This window comes from Ruditapes philippinarum, unplaced genomic scaffold (genome assembly GCF_026571515.1).
Source record: "Ruditapes philippinarum isolate M1 unplaced genomic scaffold, ASM2657151v2 ctg706_1_1_1_1, whole genome shotgun sequence".
Taxonomy (NCBI): domain Eukaryota; kingdom Metazoa; phylum Mollusca; class Bivalvia; order Venerida; family Veneridae; genus Ruditapes; species Ruditapes philippinarum.
In genome coordinates this window covers 175,641-197,650 of record NW_026854344.1, presented here as the reverse complement: position 1 = coordinate 197,650, position 22,010 = coordinate 175,641, and the positions used below count along the sequence as shown (strand labels likewise).

The 22,010-nt window shown below is 34.8% G+C and overlaps 1 protein-coding gene across 4 annotated transcripts in view; it reads right to left on the bottom strand.

The window, feature by feature from the left end:
• Positions 1-1,993: 1,993 nt before the first annotated feature.
• The window catches only part of LOC132739879 (uncharacterized), a 49,001-nt gene continuing 28,984 nt past the window's right edge, over positions 1,994-22,010 (bottom strand). For 3 of the 4 annotated variants that reach the window (XM_060727694.1, XM_060727696.1, XM_060727697.1), the window contains 6 exons: positions 20,473-20,707; positions 12,677-12,822; positions 11,453-11,546; positions 10,914-11,055; positions 10,266-10,292; positions 1,994-5,530 (listed from right to left, as the gene is read on the bottom strand). In XM_060727694.1, the coding sequence (XP_060583677.1) occupies positions 4,108-5,530; positions 10,266-10,292; positions 10,914-11,055; positions 11,453-11,546; positions 12,677-12,822; positions 20,473-20,707 (2,067 nt within the window). In that variant the 3' untranslated portion in view covers positions 1,994-4,107. The remainder of the gene's footprint in view (positions 5,531-10,265; positions 10,293-10,913; positions 11,056-11,452; positions 11,547-12,676; positions 12,823-20,472; positions 20,708-22,010) is intronic. The other variant, XM_060727695.1, reaches the window with a different exon arrangement.

Sequence of the window (22,010 nt, the reverse complement as noted above, 5' to 3'; positions counted from 1 at the left end):
TTCTGTCTTGTTATTTTACCTTGTTCCCTGTTCCAGCTACATTTACATTCTATACTTTCTTTATGATGAGTGATTTATCCCTGGTACCTGGTTTATGATGATTGATTTTTCCCTGGTACCTGCTTTATGATGAATGATTTATCCAAAGTAGAATGATTTATTCCTGGCACCTGCTTTATGATGATTGAATTATCCCTGGTACCTGCTTTACGATGATTAATGTATCCCTGGTACCTGCTTTATGATGAATGATTTATCCAAAGTAGAATGATTTATTCCTGGCACCTGCTTTATGATGATTGAATTATCCCTGGTACCTGCTTTACGATGATTGAATTATTCCTGGCACCTGCTTTACGATGATTGAATTATCCCTGGTACCTGCTTGAAGATGATTGAATTATCCCTGGTACCTGCTTTATGATGATTGAATTATCCCAGGTACCTGCTTTATGATGAACGATTTATCCCTGGTACCTGCTTTATGATGAACGATTTATTCCTGGTACCTGCTTTATGATGAATGATTTATTCCTGGTACCTGCTTTATGATGAATGATTTATTCCTGGTACCTGCTTTATGATGAATGATTTATTCCTGGTACCTGCTTTATGATGAATGATTTATCCCTGGTACCTGCTTTATGATGAATGATTTATCCCTGGTACCTGCTTTATGATGAATGATTTATTCCTGGTACAATGTACCTGCTTTATGATGAATGATTTATCCCTGGTACCTGCTTTATGATGAATGATTTATTCCTGGTACCTGCTTTATGATGAATGATTTATTCCTGGTACCTGCTTTATGATGAATGATTTATCCCTGGTACCTGCTTTATGATGAATGATTTATCCCTGGTACCTGCTTTATGATGAATGATTTATTCCTGGTACCTGCTTTATGATGAATGATCTATTCCTGGTACCTGCTTTATGATGAATGATTTATTCCTGGTACCTGCTTTATGATGAATGATTTATCCCTGGTACCTGCTTTATGATGAATGATTTATCCCTGGTACCTGCTTTATGATGAATGATTTATTCCTGGTACCTGCTTTATGATGAATGATCTATTCCTGGTACCTGCTTTATGATGAATGATTTATCCCTGGTACCTGCTTTATGATGAATGATTTATTCCTGGTACCTGCTTTATGATGAATGATTTATCCCTGGTACCTGCTTTATGATGATTTATCCCTGGTACCTGCTTTATGATGAATCAAGTTTGAATTATTCAACACTAGAGTTTAGTCACAAGTGTTGTTTTGTCCAAGTAAGAAGCAAATTTCAAAATTATAACAATTTAATTAAGCAATATTGATTGACTTTGATAATCAAGTTCATTTAATTTGATTTAAAGTTCATGGTCATATTTGAATTTTTTTTTTTTTCATGAACATCAAATTTATAGTCTATTGTAGCAAAATTTAATAATTTAACCTTGAATGTGGTTAAATGAAGGTCAAGAACAAGTTTTATCCAACAGTTTCATAGGTTTTGTCCCAAGAACTTTTGTGTCCAAGAATGAAGACAATCCTTTCATTTATTACATACATATAGCCAATATAACAGCAAAAACAACTGTGAAAATACATTATTGGTGTTGTGGGTTAAGAACTTCTAATCAGTTACCTTCTGGGGTTCAACCCCGGAGATGTTTGTATTTACGGGTGTAACTCTCCAAAAGCGATGTAGAAACTACCCGCCTATATGACTGAAATACTGTTGGGGGAAAAGGCGTAAAATGAAACAAACAAACAAAAAAAACATTAATTAATTTTAATATCAAGGTCATAAAATTTATGTGTCAAAGTTGAGTTCTTTCTCCTTGAGGAATGTGCTACTCGCCAAAGGCTGAAGCTCAAAACCTTATCTACACTCTTACCTACCAACCTGTATAAGTGATAAGATACTTCATATTTTTATGAAAACCAGTTGGTTTTTATATATTTAACACATAAAAATTACGACATTAGTGCCATTAAAATTTAATCATTTTATTGACAAATGCATGGTATATCACAGATATTGTATAATAGCACCCAAACAAACCATATATAGTTGTGAAATCTTACAAATCATAATACAGTAATATGGACTTTTCAAATACAGAATCATAGGTATAAAATACATGTATATATAATCAGGGCCAGCACAATCTCATTTTTACTTGCTCGTCTGTTTTATCTGAAGTGTTTTTTACCTGTCCATATGAAATTTACTTATAAAGTAAATTTTGAAAAAATATCATTTGTCCATACTGGCTGTGGGACAATTTAACCTTGACAATATGGACAATTGATTTTGCTGCCACTGATAATAGTACTATTTTTTCACAGAAATGGACTTTGATATAATGCTTGGAGAATAATGTACCTTTAATTTCAAACTAAATATGTTCAGGTGTGAGCTATAAAACAACCTAGACTCTTAGAAGTTTTTTTTAAACAATTTAAAAATACTGTGTTTTGAAAAATAATGAGCTCAATTTATGTAAAATAAATAAATGAATAAGTAATTAATAAAAAATGTTACACAAACCTATCAGAAAAAAAGTTAAATGTACCTGAATTTTCAACAGGGTTTTTGGTAGGGACATGCCAACTGTTTGGAGTTAATTCATATTACAAAATTGGTATTACAAAGGAAATATAATGATAATAGAAATAATTGAGATTCACAGCAAAATAAACATTTGGACAGTCTGAAGAAAGCCCTGTGGTAGTGAAAAGTGAATTTATAAATCACATAGGTAAATAGATTTCTGTAAAAATCTTATTTTAATAAATAGTATCCCACATCGAAGCTCTCTTAACACATTTAATCAACCTCAAAAACAAGCCAGGGGAACATTATGCCTTAGAAATCCATATATCTTAATTCTTTAGAAATGTCAATCATGTGTTTAATAATGTTTCAATAATAAATTTAGAGTATGTAACATGTTTAAATACTGAATGAAGTAGCGCTAAACATGCAGTAAAGGTAGCAAAATGTAAACAAAGTAGTATTTTCACTTCCATACAAAGTACTTACAATCGCAACTACTCGGCCCTTTCCGTCAGTCTTCGGAAAAGGATCCCGAACACAATAGTATGAATACACAGAACAGATGCGGTATTTCGATCTAACCTACGCTTAGAAACTAAACATGTAAACAAATAGTTATTTAATGCTGGGAGTTGTTGACAAGTTTATTTACAATATATGTACTAAAAGTCCACCTAAAATAAGTGAATTCATAGGTACAAAAGCAAACAATACATTACTTATATATTTATTATTATGGTTGTAGAAACCGAAAGTACAAAAAACCAACCTGTTGACATTTAGTCAGATTGTTTAAAATTGAACATCAGTGGGCATATTTAAATTACAAATTGTTGTCAGACATATTTTCAAGCATAAGAGTACCGGAACAGACATTAGATGTCAAAAATATACATTTGTTTTACATTATCTCTGTTTCTGTTTACATCTGAAACCACGTGGTAGAACTACTTTCAATCTGTATTGTTTCCGAGGTTATTATAGATAATAGCCGAGGCAGTTCCGAATGAAAGTACTTATTCACTATAATTATACCAAATGCTGACAGAGCAATAGCAAAAGATATGAAAAATTAGTATAATTTTGAAAACTGTAACAAGATACCAAAAAATAAAAAGGTTTTCGGAAATTAAATTATTTGCATTTCTGAGGCGTAATGGGCCTTTAACAAAATATTTCCTTAAAAAAACATTCTTATCTCTTTACGATCTGATTTTTTGATCACAACAACACAGTAAATGGTGACTTCCAAGCTTTAATAGTGGAGGAGACCATGGACGGACATCAATGTTAATAGGTATCAAAGTTTCAAACATAATTCTGAAGATACAAACATAATGTATTGAAAATACTGATGATATTTTTTTCGCACCGAGTTTTCATTTATACCACAAATATTAAAACATAAATTAAGATAGAGAAAAAATGGCAGTGCACAAAAAAATCCTCTCTGTTTATTATATGTTTTTTTTCCAAAGAAAAATAGTTGGAAGTAACTAAAGAATCAAAGGTAAATTGATTAACATTTCCTGGCTAAATATAAAATCAAACAGTTATTTTCATCATCTGATGCTTCATATAAGGTGTGAGATCATCCCCAAGTCTATTTACTAACCTTTCATATTTACTGACTTTAGGTTTTACATTCGCTTTGCTAGTGTCATTAGAGTCACTAACTATCACCTTTTTCTTTGCAGAAGTTGCTTTGTCTTCCGATTTTGAATGTACTTGATTCGCATTTTGTGAATCAGATTTAGTTTGACATGGATCAGGTGATAAACAATTCTCTTTCACACTTGCCCCTGGTGTTCCTGGTGTCCCAGTTCGAATTCCTGAGGAGCTTGAACTTCTACTGTTAGCTGAACCTAACTTTGAGGCCCTTGAACTACCTGAACTCCAAGATCTGGCTGTTGAATAATCAAACTTGGATTTCTTTTGGTATTTCCTTAGTTTCTTCTTCAATGCTTTTTCATCTTCCAAAATCAAGGAGATAATATCAGTGTCTTTCAACATTTCATCAGAGTGCATTTTGTTTTTACTATTTTTCTTCTTTGACTGACTAGCAATTTTCTCTGTAATAAGGGCATCGTCGGCAGCATCTTCTCCAATACTTTCAGTACCACTGTCATCTTTTTCAGACTTTGCTGCAATTTCCGAACTCTGTTTATTCTTCTCCTTTTGCTGCTTTATTGCCAAGTCTTCCCAGAACTTAGCTTCAGATATACTTTCCAGTAACGAGATCTTTCCGATGCTGCCAACAGAAACGATTTTCGGTTTGCTATGGTCCATATACGGCATAGGGGCAACATCTTCAATAGCCTCTGTTTGATGAACTTCTGCAGCTGATTTAGATCTAGGATAACGTCCTTCTTGTCCACTCAGATACACAGAATCTTGTTCATCTTTTAGATGATCCTGTCTATGAGCATAGGCTGATAACGCCCTTTGTTTTCCAGTCTTGACAGCTGTATCTATCTTCTTTTCATTAGTAATCTCTTTAATTTTTTCAGTCACAGACGAATCTAAACTACACTTCGATTCGTCCACATTTTCAACTATGTCATCAAGCTCTGTTGGCTCTGGACTTTTAACTCTCTCATCAACTTCTTTCTCAACTATTCTAATGTCGTTTATTTCATCAGTTTTAAAATCAACATGTGGTTTAGTAATATTTCCAGAACCTGTGGATTTACCTGCATTTCGTCCCTTTAACAATGCATCGTTCTCCTTCATTTTGGCACGATATTCTTCCATCGTCATGACAGCTGGGGCTGTAACGGGACGTTGATCAAGGTCAACCGACTTTGTTTTACGGTACAATAAATCACCATGCAGTTTCTGTATCTCAGCATCCGACATCTTGGCAAGTTTTTGAAACAGTTTACCTTTTGGTGAGTCGTGGAAATATGGCGACATCAAAACATAGTGTGGCCCCTTTTTAGATCTAGCGGCATACCAACCTCTAAACCTAATCATATAGAAAGAAAGAAAGAAAAAAAAAATATGTAGGATATGAGATTTTTGTTACATAAAAAACACCTATTTTTTATCATGTTGTCTAAATATATGTTGTCCTTAAAACTACTACAAAATTAGGTATATTAAAAGCACAAAAGTTCTTATTTATTTTCAAATTATTCTATACATGTATAATAGTACATTATGTTTGTTTGTTTTCTTTTGTTATATTTAAGAATATAATTGAGTGCAATCCATAATAGTTCAAGAATTAAGATGTCAGCAGTAATCTTTCTTCAACACCAGTAGCGGCATGGCCAATTGGTTAATGTGTCAGACTAGTAATCTTAGGATTACTAGCTGCGTGGGTTCAAATCCCGTCGTGGGCAAGCTGTTGATTCCTTAAGCATGAAACTTTACACTCATTTCTTAGAACTTGTTGATCAACAAACAGATCTGAAAGCTTCCCACACAATCGTACTGAAATAAATTCTGTGTAAGCTTATACATGGTACTTAATTAACATATTGGAATCAATGAACCCAAAGGACCAGAAAAAGAAAACAACACACAGAGATTAAGTACAGCTGCTGTCACATAGCACTTAACATATATTATCTCAAAACAGGGAACATCCCACAAAAGCTATGAATATAACAAAAGGCAAATGTGTAAAATGCAGACTCAGTTTGTTCCATGGAGATAATGAAAGGTGTAATAATATCACTTACTGATTAGTTTAAAAGAATTTAAAGTGACATTAAGCCCATCCAAATGTAAATGGTGGGTGTCACGACAAAACCAACATAATGGGTTTGCGACCAGCATGGATCCAGACCAGCCTGCGCATCCGCGCAGTTTGATCAGGATCCATGCTTTTTGCTTACAGACCCTATAACAAGTAAAGAAACTGATAGCGAACAGCATGGATCCTGATCAGACTGCGCGGATGCCCAGGCTGGTCTGGATCCATGCTGGTCGCAAACCCACTATGTTTGTTTTGTCGTGACACTGCTCAAATGGTGGGTGTTCTACAGGTCAAAGGTCAAAGTCAAAATCAGACTTTAGATTTTGCCATAGTTGTTTTCAATTTTTAAGTTTTGTTCAGATTTATTATCAGTAACCTAGTTGACTCACAGAAAATTCTATAAATAACCTTCAGAATGTATCTTTAACATTTGATTGATAAAAACAATGGGACAGTCCCTTTTATATATTTTAGGCAGTTGTTATATTTAAAACCAACTTTTTATCATTATCAATTAAAATATTGGTCACTGACCATTACAATAGTCAATCTTTTAAACATATAGCCAATTCAGTGCAACTTGACAACAAAAAATGAGCAAAATGTCACTTTAAGAAAGATGGTCACTGAAAAGCCACATACCTCTTACAAACTATTTTCATTCTTATAATGTGCTAAATAAAAAAGTGGGTAAAGTTAGTATACTTTTTTTTAAAGAATTAACAGAAAAGTGTGATCTACTATCTAGGTCAGCTACAATGAATTATTTTAATTGTGCAACATATTATTATTGTAATAAATTCTAAAATCTAACTCTTCACCCAACAATTGTTTAATATATATCTTTTTTAGTTCTATACATACTGCTTAACAAATCTCTCTTAAAATGGAAATATTAAAGGAACTCAACATAAAAAAAGAATACAAAATTTTAAAATCTCACAAAAATTAAGTTAAGCACTTAAAATGGAAAAATCTGCAAAGGATAACAAAGAAATATACTCAGAATTAAATTGAAAATTGATTTTTAATATCATTCTTAGCCAATTTTTTGTGAAAAGCATTTCACAATAAAATTGATTCTTCTGAGAGGTCAAAATTTGCACACAAGTTTTTAAACAAGACCTATTAATTAAATGCTACCCAAAACTCGAAAATATATTTTCATATGTCCAAAAAACCTCAGTGAAGTCCCAGTGGAGTCCAAACAATTACAATAAATAATTTATTATCTATGGCAGACACCAAAATGGTATAGAAATAACAAACTGGGGAGCAATAAGTTACAACTGATCTGTTTCAATAAAATTAATTAATGTACAGTGCAACCTCTTCAGAGTGCCCCCCTCTGTACAGAAGTAACCTCTTCAAAAAATAACTGGTTAAATCCTATTAAATTAAGAAGGACTTAACCAGTTATTGCACTAAGGTGACACAGTTTTAATTCTTCCAAAAGTAAGACATCCCAATAGATTTAACCTCTATAGAGCAATACCTCAAAGAATCAACCAAAATATTTGCCTCTCAAAGGGTGTTGCATTGCACAGGTTGAACTGTACTTAATAAGAATTAACAAAGCTATGTAAAACTTTATTACATCAGGGGCAGTAACAATCATCATAACAATGTCATATATTCAAGGAAAATGCTATAGATCAAATAGGAAACTTGATTAAATTCTTCTTGCTTTACATGTACATGTATATAGAAACCAATTGTGTTTCAATCCAAAATCAAAGCAGTACAAAAGAAACAATCACACAAACAAATCAGTCTATCAAACTGTATTAGTTTTTCTTTTTGCTGCAAACAGAAGGAAAAACAATGCTACTAAAAAACTGTATGGAGTTCCCTCATAGACAATATTTTGCAAAGATTTAATGATTATGTTTTATCAACTCACATCATGTTTTTTTTCCATTGATAATAAGTAGATTTTCAAAAAAAAAATACAGTCGTAGATTTTTAATTTTCTTAAAAGGGACAAAATGTTTTTTAAAACTGAAAAAAATTATAGCACAAGTATCCAGTAGATATTTTTTTCTATTAAATAAAAAAATGATTTCCTTATTAGTTCCAGTACACACATATATTCAGAAACAGTATGTGATGTGTCCAGTAAAAAGACATCAGTTGAAGTATAAACCTGCTTGTCTTTCTTGAATGAATTTTTTTTTATACATAATAAATTATTTCATGCTTTCTGATTTGCTGTCGATGATTTTAAGAAATGTTTATTGATTATCGTCATGGTGCTCTTCTTCATGACATCATAATATTCCTCTTCTTCATGACATCATAATATTCCTCATCTTCATGACATCATAATATTCCTCTTCTTCATGACATCATAATATTCATATTAATAAAAATTCTGAGTTTTACTAAAGGTTCAATACTAAATTTATTGAACAAGTTGAATTAATTTGTATTATACGAAACTCTGCATTGCGATGAGTTCAATAAAATTAGAAATGAAGCTACCCATACATAAATTAAATATGGGGAGTATGTCACAGTTCAGAACTGTTCACTATTTAGGGGAGAAGATGTGTAAGCGGCCGAATAGCTCAGACGGTAGAGCCGCGGCACGGTATTCTGATGGTCCTGGGTTCAAGTCCCGGTCAGGCTGCACATTTTTCTCACCCTGTGACACTATTATTCACATATCTAAATAAGAACTATTTACATTTAAAAAAAAGAGACATTTATTTCATTGATATGCTTATAGTGTAATGCTAGCATTTAGGACATCTTTACGCTATGTTAATAGTATAATGCAAGTGACATTACATCAAAATATATGCATGAGCTTGCAATACCATTTTTACAGAGTCGCAAAAGTGGCACTATAAGGTATGTGAGAAAAAGATATACGTCAAGCCGGACCTTTTTAGCCGGACACATCACATAACATGATATAGAATATATTCTCACAGCCTTTTTATACATGTTTACATGGTACATATATAACTATATAACATTGTGGGCAAATTAACACTTTTGCAAAATACACAATTATAATGTTAATAAACAATTTTGTCTAAAACAAAAAATGTCCTATTTCACCTATAGGTTTAACACTGATAAACCAGGGTTCAAACAAATAAAATGCTGCACAATTTACAGACACTTTGTACAATTTTTATACCAAAATTTAGAAAATTTAGAACTGACGTCTAATACATTGACTGAAAATTTAATTCATCAAAAATAGTATAAAATATACTTCACACATACCGGAAGTGATTAGATTTGACGCTAGTACAGATTGCCCAATCAGCGCGTGCATCTCAGTGCAGTCTGACCAGGTTCTATACAGTTGGTTAATTAATTTTGATTTTGACATTTCAAAAACTGGAAGTTTATTTTCAGTGTGGTAAAAAAATAAATATATCTTAGTTTGAACCCTGCATCATAAGACAAACATAAAACCAAACTCCCTGCAACAGTTATGTCACACTTCCCTACATGAACCACTGCTACCACAAATATCATGTGACCAAAGACTAAGTTCTTAAAGAAACAAAATCATGACATTCAACTTGAAAAGGGTGCCAGAAAATTATTTTGTTTTGAGTGAAAACAGCATTACAGTATCGGCTATCAGGCTTTATGGTCAAGTAATAAATAGCTGTTAAAATATTTGCTGTTGATATTATACAGTATCAATACAGTGTAGTTGTTAGACCTCATAATTTACAATAAAGTCAATACACATTATTTTTCCATAATAATGACACCTATAATGATATTAGATTTAAAGAACAAAATTTGAACCAATAAAAGGGAAAATGTATTTGAAATCATAAGGTTGGTTCTCTGGCAGTCCAACTTGACTTCATGTGGTGGCAAATGCTAATCAAGGGAAGTAACTGCTGCAGGAAATTTGACATTGCAGATGTTGTTTGGGTTAGAGACTAAAGAAACCCTCAAAGAAAAATGCAGAATAAACAAAGCTCTTGTTGAATTATCTCCCTTCCTACACAATACTTACATATTTTGTAACCTCTCCAATTTTTCTCTATTGTACAAAATTAAATTACACGTTTGTGAAATAGATTCTTTCATAATCTTGAAATCTGATGTGTTTTTTTTTTTATATTAACTCTATGATGAATGTTTGTACATAATTAAATTGATGTAAGATAAAAGATATCCTTGTTTTTGACCTTATTAATTATAGTACATTTAAATCAAGTAAAATACTTTGCCTTTAAAAATTTGTTAAACCCGATAGAATATCAATTTCAATATAGCTAGAATACAAAATAATTAACTATTGGTAATCCTAATCAAATATATTAATAAAAGAGAGTTCAGCCTGCATAATAAATAACTGAATACTTGTAAAACACTCTGGTTAGAGGAGACAGCGCACTCATATATTAGAAAAGAAAGAAATAATAATATTCCATATGTAATAACAGTTTCTTGACTGTAACAAGGTTTAATTTAATCTAAGTGACTGACACATCAACTTCTCAGCTAACTTACTGATTGTCCTACAAACATTATAAGCAAAACAATGTAACAATCTTCTTACTTTTATTTCAGGGAATAGAATAAAAGATGATATAATAATTATTACAATAAACTGAAGTTTCGGTAATTATATGTAATGTTGTAATTAATGTATAAATACCTGGCATCACATCTTCTCGAATGTGAGGGTGGGAGCCTTGGAGCTGGGTATGCTAAAGCATTCACAGAATCTTCATACCGGTTCTTCTGTTTATTTACCGACACACACTTCTTTTTGATGTGAGGTGCTCCCTGGGATAATGCTGCAAAACATGTTTTAAAAAAAAAAAACCATCTTACAAAAGTGATTTGTTTGTTTGTTTTGTTGGATTTTAAGTCACCACAACACTGTAAGGCTAGCAACTTTTCCAGCCTTATTCTGGGATTTTCATAATTTTTATTGACCTTCAGACTTTGCATAATTATATGGACTTTTACCTTGGATCTGAATTGGCATGAGGCAGTCATTGTATACATGAGTTTTAAAAAGAGTACTGAACAATATTTGAATTATTTTTTTTCCCAATATTTATGTAACACCGCTGGAGATATTAAATGAACAGAAGTATACAGAAATGGGAGGTACAGTAAGACATTTATCAGCAAACAATTTCAGTATTTTCTATTTTTTTGCACAAAATAATCATTTTATGAAAGTACCTGACTTTGATCTTTCCATTTCCTCTTTCTTCTGTTTAAAATTAGGTATAAAGTGCTCCATCTCTGTATCCATAGCAATCTCGTATCTTCCTTCCTGTAATAACAACAAACGCATAAAATACCTAAAACTAACATAGGAATATAAGGTAACATAATTCAAGAAGTAGCTCAATTTCTTTTTATGAGTTTTCTAAAACTTTGCATAATTAAAGAGAGTTCATAATAATTGAAAAACAAATTATTGAAAAAAAATAGTTTAGGGGTCATCATTCTGCTTTTTGAGTAATCTATCCCTGAAAGTGAATTTTTTACTGTTTAAGGTCATTCATGTCTCCAAGAATAATAACTTTAATTGTGTAAAATGACAGCTTTTAAATGCTTGGAATAAAAATCACAATTTTAAAACATCAATTTTTAATTTAAATAATTAGTATATCTTATTTCATCTTTTTCATATTTTCCTGTTGTTTGATCTTGGTAAGATTTTTTTTTTTTTCTTTTTTTTTCAATTTTTATGTTTTCCAGATTTTGGACCATTGTGGTGTTTCCTTTAAGCTTCAAATTGGTAGTTCAATGAAGCAAAAAAAAAAAAAAATTACTTGCAAATTCAGCTTGGTACGGGATGAAATAGTACATGTAGTAATTTTACCTTGTACGATACTCTTACTATCCAAGTTTTTTGAACTTTTGTTGTTGTTTTTATTAAATATTTTTTTTTAAAAATCACATTTATTTCCTCCAGAGTTAAAATTTTAATGCTACCTTTCCTAATCTTAACAAATTTTTGAACGCTTATCTCTGAATAAAATGGCAAATACATACAAATTTTTGTATTGAAAGATTTTTCATAAAATACATTAAGCTGGCATATAATATAAATCATTATTATATAATAGATAACGGAAACATAATAAATGAGACTTAAATGATGTAATAACATTTTAAAAGCTTACATACTCTTTGCCGATTAAAATGATATTAATAGGCTATATCTTAGCTTTGATTACATCTGAAAGGAAACTCCACTGAGGTCCAAAATCTTAATAACATAAAATTTGAATTTCTTACATAATAATATCAACTGAGACACCTAAAACCAAATATCAGACAATATCAAAAGGAGGTAGCTGTGAAAAGGTCTGTTGGTCCCAAGCAAACAGCCTGCCTTTCCTTGTCCCTGCCACTCCCCTCAGAATTACATTGATCCAGCACATTTTTACTTACCTCTGTTTCAATGTCAAATAGAAGTTGTTCCCAGTCTTCAACTGTTTTCTTCAGGTCAGAATCAGACACAACATGTGGTATGTGGCTAGGCTTATAATCAGCTACAATTGGTCTATCTGACATACTCACTGGCTGTATACCTTTATCTGTAATTACAATCATTTCCAATGTAAATCTGCTAAATTAGGGCTTTTTTATTCCTTAACCCATTACCAGATATATACGCCTTTCTACGCCTTTTTCACCCCCCCCCCCCTTTTGCTTTCTCAAATGGTGAAAAAATGCCTTATTTAGGCCCCCCAAACACTTGTTTTTGTTTGAGAAATGTTGTTTAAAAAATTGACCACTTTTTCGGCGCGGCATCAGGGGGTTGCCAGAAGGGGGATGTGCCCCCTTCTGTTTGGTTTGGGGGGTTGGAAGGGGGGCGGCAGATCCCCTCATGGCCAAGAAAATTTTAGACTTGTGGGAAGCTAAAAATGGCCCCAGGTCGATCATAAGGAAATGTGTAACCAATGCTGAAAAGCCTTTGACTATCTCAATCCATTGAGAAGTGGCAGCACTTTGAAATCAATTTTGATGGAAAAAATCAACGCAAAATAGTGATTTTTGGCAATTTTGAGATGTCCCCTAGTTGCCATGGTAACAGGAAATTTCAGACTGAGCATGTTGTTACAAAGGCAATGGTCCAGTCAACATTTGTGCCAAGTTTGATTAGTATTGAAGCAAGCAGTTTTTATAGTTTTATAGCAACTTGAACTTGTAACGGGAGACTTTTCAATGAAAACAACCATTTTTCACAAAGTGCTCATGGGGTTATGGGTTAAAGCAGCCTTCAGCGGAAAACAATTCTGTATTGTTTCAAAGTAAGTATTTCAGTTATTCCATCTTTGAAAAGTGCATCATATCACTGTACAATTATTTTTAAAACACTGCCCCGAGAGCTATTTATAACATATCAGTCAGTTTTGTTTCTAAATATAGAAGCCAATCATCCGCTGAACTAATTTAACTAGAACTGCCACTGTCATGGCGTGAATACCCCCGCATACCACTTTGTCAGAATCAACAGTGGCCATTTAGAGCTCAAGGACAACTTCCCTGTCAAATCTGAGGTTACTAAGCCAATGCATTGCTAAGTTATGTATTCTACATGCTTCAAATGTGAAAATGTCAAAATCAATACACTGCGGACAGGCATTCTTAAGCAATTGAGTGGAACAACTTATTTTATTGTCAAGGTCCGTCTGACCTTTGACCCAGTGACCTCAAAATCAATAGGGGTCACCTTATGGTCATGATCAACCTCCATGCCAAATATGAAGACTGTGGGTCAAAGGAATCTTAAGTTAATGGGCAGAAAAAAAATTTTTTAGTCAAGGCCCCTGTGACCTTGACCTTTGAACCAGTGACCTCAAAAACAATAGGGGTCATTTACTAATCATGACTAACCTCCACGCCAAATATGAAGACTTTGGGTCATAGGAATCTTTAGTTATTGGGCGGACAAGCTTTTTAAAGTCAAGGCCCCTGTGACCTTGACCTTTGACCCAGTGACCTCAAAATCAATAGGGGTCATCTAATAATCATGACTAACCTCCATGCCAAATATGAAGACTTTGGGTCATAGGAATCTTTAGTTATTGGGCGGACAAGCTTTTTAAAGTCAAGGCCCCTGTGACCTTGACCTTTGACCCAGTGACCTCAAAATCAATAGGGGTCATCTACTAATCATGACTAACCTCCATGCCAATTATGAAGACTGTGGGTCAAAGGAATCTTTAGTTATTGGGCGGACAAGCTTTTTGAAGTCAAGGCCCCTGTGACCTTGACCTTTGACCCAGTGACCTCAAAATCAATAGGGGTCATCTACTAATCATGACTAACCTCTATGCCAAATATGAAAACTGTGGGTCAAAGGAATCTTAAGTTATTGGGCGGACAAGCATTTTGAAGTCAAGGCCCCTGTAACCTTGACCTTTGACCCAGTGACCTCAAAATCAATAGGGGTCATCTACAAATCATGACTAACGTCCATGCCAAATATGAAGACTGTGGGTAAAAGGAATCTTAAGTTATTGGGTGCACAAGCTTTTTGAAGCCAAGGCCCCTGTGACCTTGACCTTTGACCCAGTGACCTCAAAATCAATCATTTACTAATCATGACTAACCTCCATGCCAAATATGAAGACTGTGGGTCAAAGGAATCTTAAGTTATTGGGCGGACAAGCTTTTTGAAGCCTGTGACCTTGACCTTTGACCCGGTGACCTCAAAATCAATAGGGGTCATCTACTAATCATGACTAACCTCCATGCCAAATATGAAGACTGTGGGTCAAAGGAATCTTAAGTTATTGGGCAGACAAGAAAAAACCGACGGACAGCTGGACGGACGGACGGCCGGCCGGACAAGCTGATTCCAGTATACCCCCCTTACAACTTTGTTGTGGAATCTTAAGTTAATGGGCGGACAAACTTTTTTAGTCAAGGCCCCTGTGACCTTGACCTTTGACCCAGTGACCTCAAAATCAATAGGGGTCATTTACTAATCATGACTAACCTCCATGCCAAATATGAAGACTTTGGGTCAAAGGAATCTTTAGTTATTGGGCGGACAAGCTTTTTGAAGTCAAGGCCCCTGTGACCTTGACTTTTGACCCAGTGACCTCAAAATCAAAAGGGGTCATCTACTAATCATGACTAACCTCCATGCCAAATATGAAGACTGTGGGTCAAAGGAATCTTAAGTTATTGGGCGGACAAGCATTTTTAAAGTCAAGGCCCCTGTAACCTTGACCTTTGACCCAGTGACCTCAAAATCAATAGGGGTCATCTACTAATCATGACTAACATCCATGCCAAATATGAAGACTGTGGGTCAAAGGAATCTTAAGTTATTGGGTGCACAAGCTTTTTGAAGCCAAGGCCCCTGTGACCTTGACCTTTGACCCAGTGACCTCAAAATCAATCATTTACTAATCATGACTAACCTCCATGCCAAATATGAAGACTGTGGGTCAAAGGAATCTTAAGTTATTGGGCGGACAAGCTTTTTGAAGCCTGTGACCTTGACCTTTGACCCGGTGACCTCAAAATCAATAGGGGTCATCTACTAATCATGACTAACCTCCATGCCAAATATGAAGACTGTGGGTCAAAGGAATCTTAAGTTATTGGGCAGACAAGAAAAAACAGACGGACAGCTGGACGGACGGACGCCGGTCCGGACAAGCTGATTCCAGTATACCCCCCTTACAACTTTGTTGTGGAATCTTAAGTTAATGGGCGGACAAACTTTTTTAGTCAAGGCCCCTGTGACCTTGACCTTTGACCCAGTGACCTCAAAATCAATAGGGGTCATCTACTAATCATGACTAACCTCCACGCCAAATATGAAGACTTTGGGTCAAAGGAATCTTTAGTTATTGGGCGGACAAGCTTTTTTTAAAGTCAAGGCCCCTGTGACCTTGACCTTTGACCCAGTGACTTCAAAATCAATAGGGGTCATCTACTAATCATGACTAACCTCCATGCCAAATATGAAGACTGTGGGTCAAAAGAATCTTAAGTTTTTGGGCGGACAAGGCTTCTGAAGTCAAGGCCCCTGTGACCTTGACCTTAGACCCGGTGACCTCAAAATCAATAGCGGTCATCTACTAATCATGACTAACCTCCATGCCAAATATGAAGACTGTGGGTCAAAGGAACCTTAAGTTATTGGGCGGACAAGCATTTTGAAGTCAAGGCCCCTGTAACCTTGACCTTTGACCCAGTGACCTCAAAATCAATAGGGGTCATCTACTAATCATGACTAACATCCATGCCAAATATGAAGACTGTGGGTCAAAGGAATCTTAAGTTATTGGGTTGCACAAGCTTTTTTGAAGCCAAGGCCCCTGTGACCTTGACCTTTGACCCAGTGACCTCAAAATCAATCATTTACTAATCATGAAACCTCCATGCCAAATATGAAGACTGTGGGTCAAAGGAATCTTAAGTTATTGGGCGGACAAGCTTTTTGAAGCCTGTGACCTTGACCTTTGACCCGGTGACCTCAAAATCAATAGGGGGTCATCTACTAATCATGACTAACCTCCATGCCAAATATGAAGACTGTGGGTCAAAGGAATCTTAAGTTATTGGGCAGACAAGAAAACCGACGGACAGCTGGACGGACGGACGGCCGGCGGACAAGCTGATTCCAGTATACCCCCCTTACAACTTTGTTTGTGGAATCTTAAGTTAATGGGCGGACAAACTTTTTTAGTCAAGGCCCCTGTGACCTTGACCTTTGACCCAGTGACCTCAAAATCAATAGGGGTCATCTAATAATCATGACTAACCTCCACGCCAAATATGAAGACTTTGGGTCATAGGAATCTTTAGTTATTGGGCGGACAAGCTTTTAAAGTCAAGGCCCTGTGACCTTGACCTTTGACCCAGTGACCTCAAAATCAATAGGGGTCATCTACTAATCATGACTAACCTCCATGCCAATATGAAGACTGTCGGTCAAAGGAATCTTTAGTTATTGGGCGGACAAGCTTTTTGAAGTCAAGGCCCCTGTGACCTTGACCTTTGACCCAGTGACCTCAAAATCAATAGGGGTCATCTACTAATCATGACTAACCTCCATGCCAAATATGAAGACTTTGGGTCAAAGGAATCTTTAGTTATTGGGCGGACAAGCTTTTTAAAGTCAAGGCCCCTGTGACCTTGACCTTTGACCCGGTGACTTCAAAATCAATAGGGGTCATCTACTAATCATGACTAACCTCCATGCCAAATATGAAGACTGTGGGTCAAAAGAATCTTAAGTTTTTGGGCGGACAAGCTTTTTGAAGTCAAGGCCCCTGTGACCTTGACCTTAGACCCGGTGACCTCAAAATCAATAGCGGTCATCTACTAATCATGACTAATCTCCATGCCAAATATGAAGACTGTGGGTCAAAGGAATCTTAAGTTATTGGGCGGACAAGCATTTTGAAGTCAAGGACCCTCTGACCTTGACCTTTGACCCAGTGACCTCAAAATCAATAGGGGTCATCTACTAATCATGACTAACATCCATGCCAAATATGAAGACTGTGGGTCAAAGGAATCTTAAGTTATTGGGTGCACAAGCTTTTTGAAGCCAAGGCCCCTGTGACCTTGACCTTTGACCCAGTGACCTCAAAATCAATCATTTACTAATCATGACTAACCTCCATGCCAAATATGAAGACTGTGGGTCAAAGGAATCTTAAGTTATTGGGCGGACAAGCTTTTTGAAGCCAAGGCCCCTGTGACCTTGACCTTTGACCCGGTGACCTCAAAATCAAAAGGGGTCATCTACTAATCATGATTAACCTCCATGCCAAATATGAAGACTGTGGGTCAAAGGAATCTTAAGTTATTGGGCAGACAAGAAAAAACCGACGGACAGCCGGATGGCTGGCCGGACGGACAAGCTGATTCCAGTATACCCCCCTTACAACTTTGTTGTGCGGGGGTATAAATATAGAGAGCAGACCGGTAGATTAGAGTTATTGAGGGGTTTCCTCATTGTTTATGTATTATATCATTGATACCTTTCATTTTCCACTTCTTTTGATTTGACAATTATATGAAACGATTTATCTAAAAATAACATAATACTTATCTAACCTTAAGAAAAGCTGGAGGTCGCATTAAATTAGGGCTTTCTTCATTCGTTACCAATCAAATGCTATTATGTTTTATCAAATGTAATTGCAAACATTAGAAAAAAAATAAAAATTTATAATTAATGATTGAATAAAGTAACAAGAGGGCCATGATGGCCTGAGGTCGCTCACCTGTATATAGCCCCCCCCCCCCCCGGCCAATTTTTCCCCAAGGGCTTTTATTTGTTTATTTGAACAGACTTGGTAGACACCCATAAGAAGATGTTTCATGCTAAACATCAGTAAGTTCTAGCTCATTGGGTTTTTTAAAAGAAGATTTTTTAAGTTTGAACTATACACATATAGTTAAAAACAATGACACCCCTGGGGCAGGGCCAGTTTTGACCCCCGGGCTTTAATTTGTAGATATTTACTTATAGATGTTTCATGCTTAATATCTAAACTAAAGCTATTTGGGTTTTTTCAAAGAAGATTTTTAAGTTTTTGCTATACACATATAAGGAAAATCAATGACCCCCGGGGCGGGGCCAGTTTTGACCCCAGGGCTTTTATTTGAACATACTTGGTAGACACCCATTAGAACATGTTTCATGCTAAATATCTTAGCTCTAGCTCTTTGGGTTCTTTAAAAGAAGATTTTTTAAGTTTTTACTATATGCATATAGGGAAAATCAATGACCCCCTGGGGCGGGGCCAATTTTGACCCCAGGGCTTTTATTTGAACAAACTTGGTAGACATTCACAAGAAGATGTTTCATGCCAAATATCTAAGCTCTAGCTCTTACGGTTCTTTAAAAGAAGATTTTTTAAGTTTTTACTATATGCATATAGGGAAAATCAATGACCCCCAAGGGCGGGGCCAATTTTGACCCCAGGGCTTTTATTTGAACAAACTTGGTAGACACTCACTAGAAGATGTTTCATGCCAAATATCTTAGCTCTAGCTCTTTGGGTTCTTTAAAAGAAGATTTTTTAAGTTTTTACTATATGCATATAGGGAAAATCAATGACCCCCTGGGGCGGGGCCAATTTTGACCCCAGGGCTTTTATTTGAACAAACTTGGTAGACATTCACTAGAAGATGTTTCATGCCAAATATCTAAGCTCTAGCTCTTACGGTTCTTTAAAAGAAGATTTTTTAAGTTTTTACTATATGCATATAGGGAAAATCAATGACCCCCCTGGGCGGGGCCAATTTTGACCCCAGGGCTTTTATTTGAACAAACTTGGTAGACACTCTTTAGAAGATGTTTCATGCCAAATATCTAAGTTCTAGCTCTTACAGTTCTTTAAAAGAAGATATTTAAAGATTTTTCTTTCGGTTGCCATGGCAACCAGAGTTCTGCATGGAATTAAATTCTTTGAACAATTTTTAAAGGTGACCACCAAAGGAACATTCCTGTAAAGTTTGGATGAAATTGGCTCAGTGGTTTATGAGGAGATGTCATTTAAAGCAAAAGTTTACGGACGGACGGATGCCGGACGGACGATGGACGGACGGACGCCGGACGAAAAGCGATCACAAAAGCTCACCCTGTCACTTTGTGACAGGTGAGCTAAAAATCAACATGTAAAAATCTAAAGATTTAGTACTTTGTATAAAATCATAGCCTTGCCGCCAAAAAATGTTTACACAGTTTCTTATGGAATAGGAAATAATTTAGGGGATACATATTTGGATAAATCTACAGACAACTAGTAAGGTTACTTCTTATGCTTTCGAGCATAAACTACAAATTATGTTATTCTATTTTTTACAATTGATCATCCTTTATTTGTTTATACTAGCAAACTTTTTGTTAAAAGCAGTAAAAAGAAAATCATGTGCATAGATTCTACATAAATTAACAATATTTCACTGCTATTATTAAAATATAAATTTTATTGTCTGTATGCTAGTAATATTTACAACAATCTGACACCATCTTAACATACATTAAAGGCCCATTAGGCCAGAAAAAGGCTATAACTGCTTTTTTTTAAAGAGTTTTTTTTTTAAAGTTCTTATACAGTTTCAAAAGAGAGAGTACTCATTCTTCCATAAACCCAGTGATTTAGTAATTTATGAAAGTTTAAAAAAGTAAACATAAAAGAATTCATAATGTGCCTTTAAGAACATTAAAAAGAATAAAATTATAAGTATATAATAATTACCTTTACTTTTATATGCATGTCTAACGAGATCCTGTAATTTCTGATAAATGGCGCTCTGAGCCCGCATTGACTGTTTTCTCTTTAATTCCTCCATTTCCCGACTACTATACATTCCGATATTTGGTGCAGTGACAGGCCGTTCCCGAACAAATCCTCCCTTAGCACAGTGAACAGTTTTCTCCGAGCGACCTACTTCTGATCTTAGATGACGATAGCTCTGTTTCTGATGATTTGTCTGTAGTAAAAAAAGATCTTCTAATGTCAAAGCTAGTTTTAAATTGAACAAAATTTTCTAAACTATTTGGAATAAAATTTTATCAAGGTTTTTTTTTCCCTCACAAAATAATGTTCTAATCGTATGGACCAATTCATTACCAATCAAAATCTTATACGGGGGTATAACCTTGGACATTCCAAATTAAAATATGAAATATCATTTGATCTTTCAGTGAAATGTGATTTGATCTTACATGCAAAATAGGTGTCTGTTTACCAATTATAACTTCTACAATTTTTTACAAACTAGTCACCAATTATAATGTAACTAAAATATAAAGAGGTAGAGTTTTAACTTTGATATAATCATTAGTTTAGTACATTATCCGAGTTATTGAGCAAACATTTTTTCATCTGTCACTTGGTCTGCAAACAATTTTAATATACCATGTACTTCTGCCCTCAAGGGCAGAATATTATCAAAAGAAATAAATGACATGAAATTGTCACATGGGTATGTTTCATTTTCCAGTCTGTCAAAAATGATTCAATCATAAAACTCTAAAAATATCTTCCAAAGCACTTGATGACAAAAATGATATAAAAAATTGGTTAAATTACCAAGAGAAACTAACCTACAAATGGCACAGCCCTCCTAGCTTACAAATGACACAGCTGTCCTAATATACAAATGGCACAGCAATCCTAATAAATAAATGACACAGCCTTTCTTACCTACAAATGGCAGAGCCATCCTTATATACAAATGGCACAGCGGTCATTACAAAGCGGTCCTTACCTACAAATGGCACAGCCATCCTTATATACAAATGGCACAGCAGTCCTTACCTACAAATGGCAGAGCCATCCTTATATACAAATGGCACAGCGGTCCTTACCTACAAATGGCACAGCCATCCTTATATATACAAATGGCACAGCGGTCCTTACCTACAAATGGCAGAGCCATCCTTATATACAAATGGCACAGCAGTCCTTTCCTACAAATGGCACAGCCATCCTTATATACAAATGGCACAGCGGTCCTTACCTACAAGTGGCACAGCCATTATAACATGCAAATAACATAGCCACCAACAAATGGCACAGCTACATGTATTATAATGTAGATATAATACAGCTATAATATATAGAACATTACATAATATGGTAGAATTGTGACATAAAAAGGACACAATAATATGCCAATATAAAAATGGTACAATTATATTTTAATATAAATGGTATAGCCAACTAATTTCTACAAATAGTACATATAAATGGCATAGCCAAACTAATTTCTACAAAATGGTACATGCTAA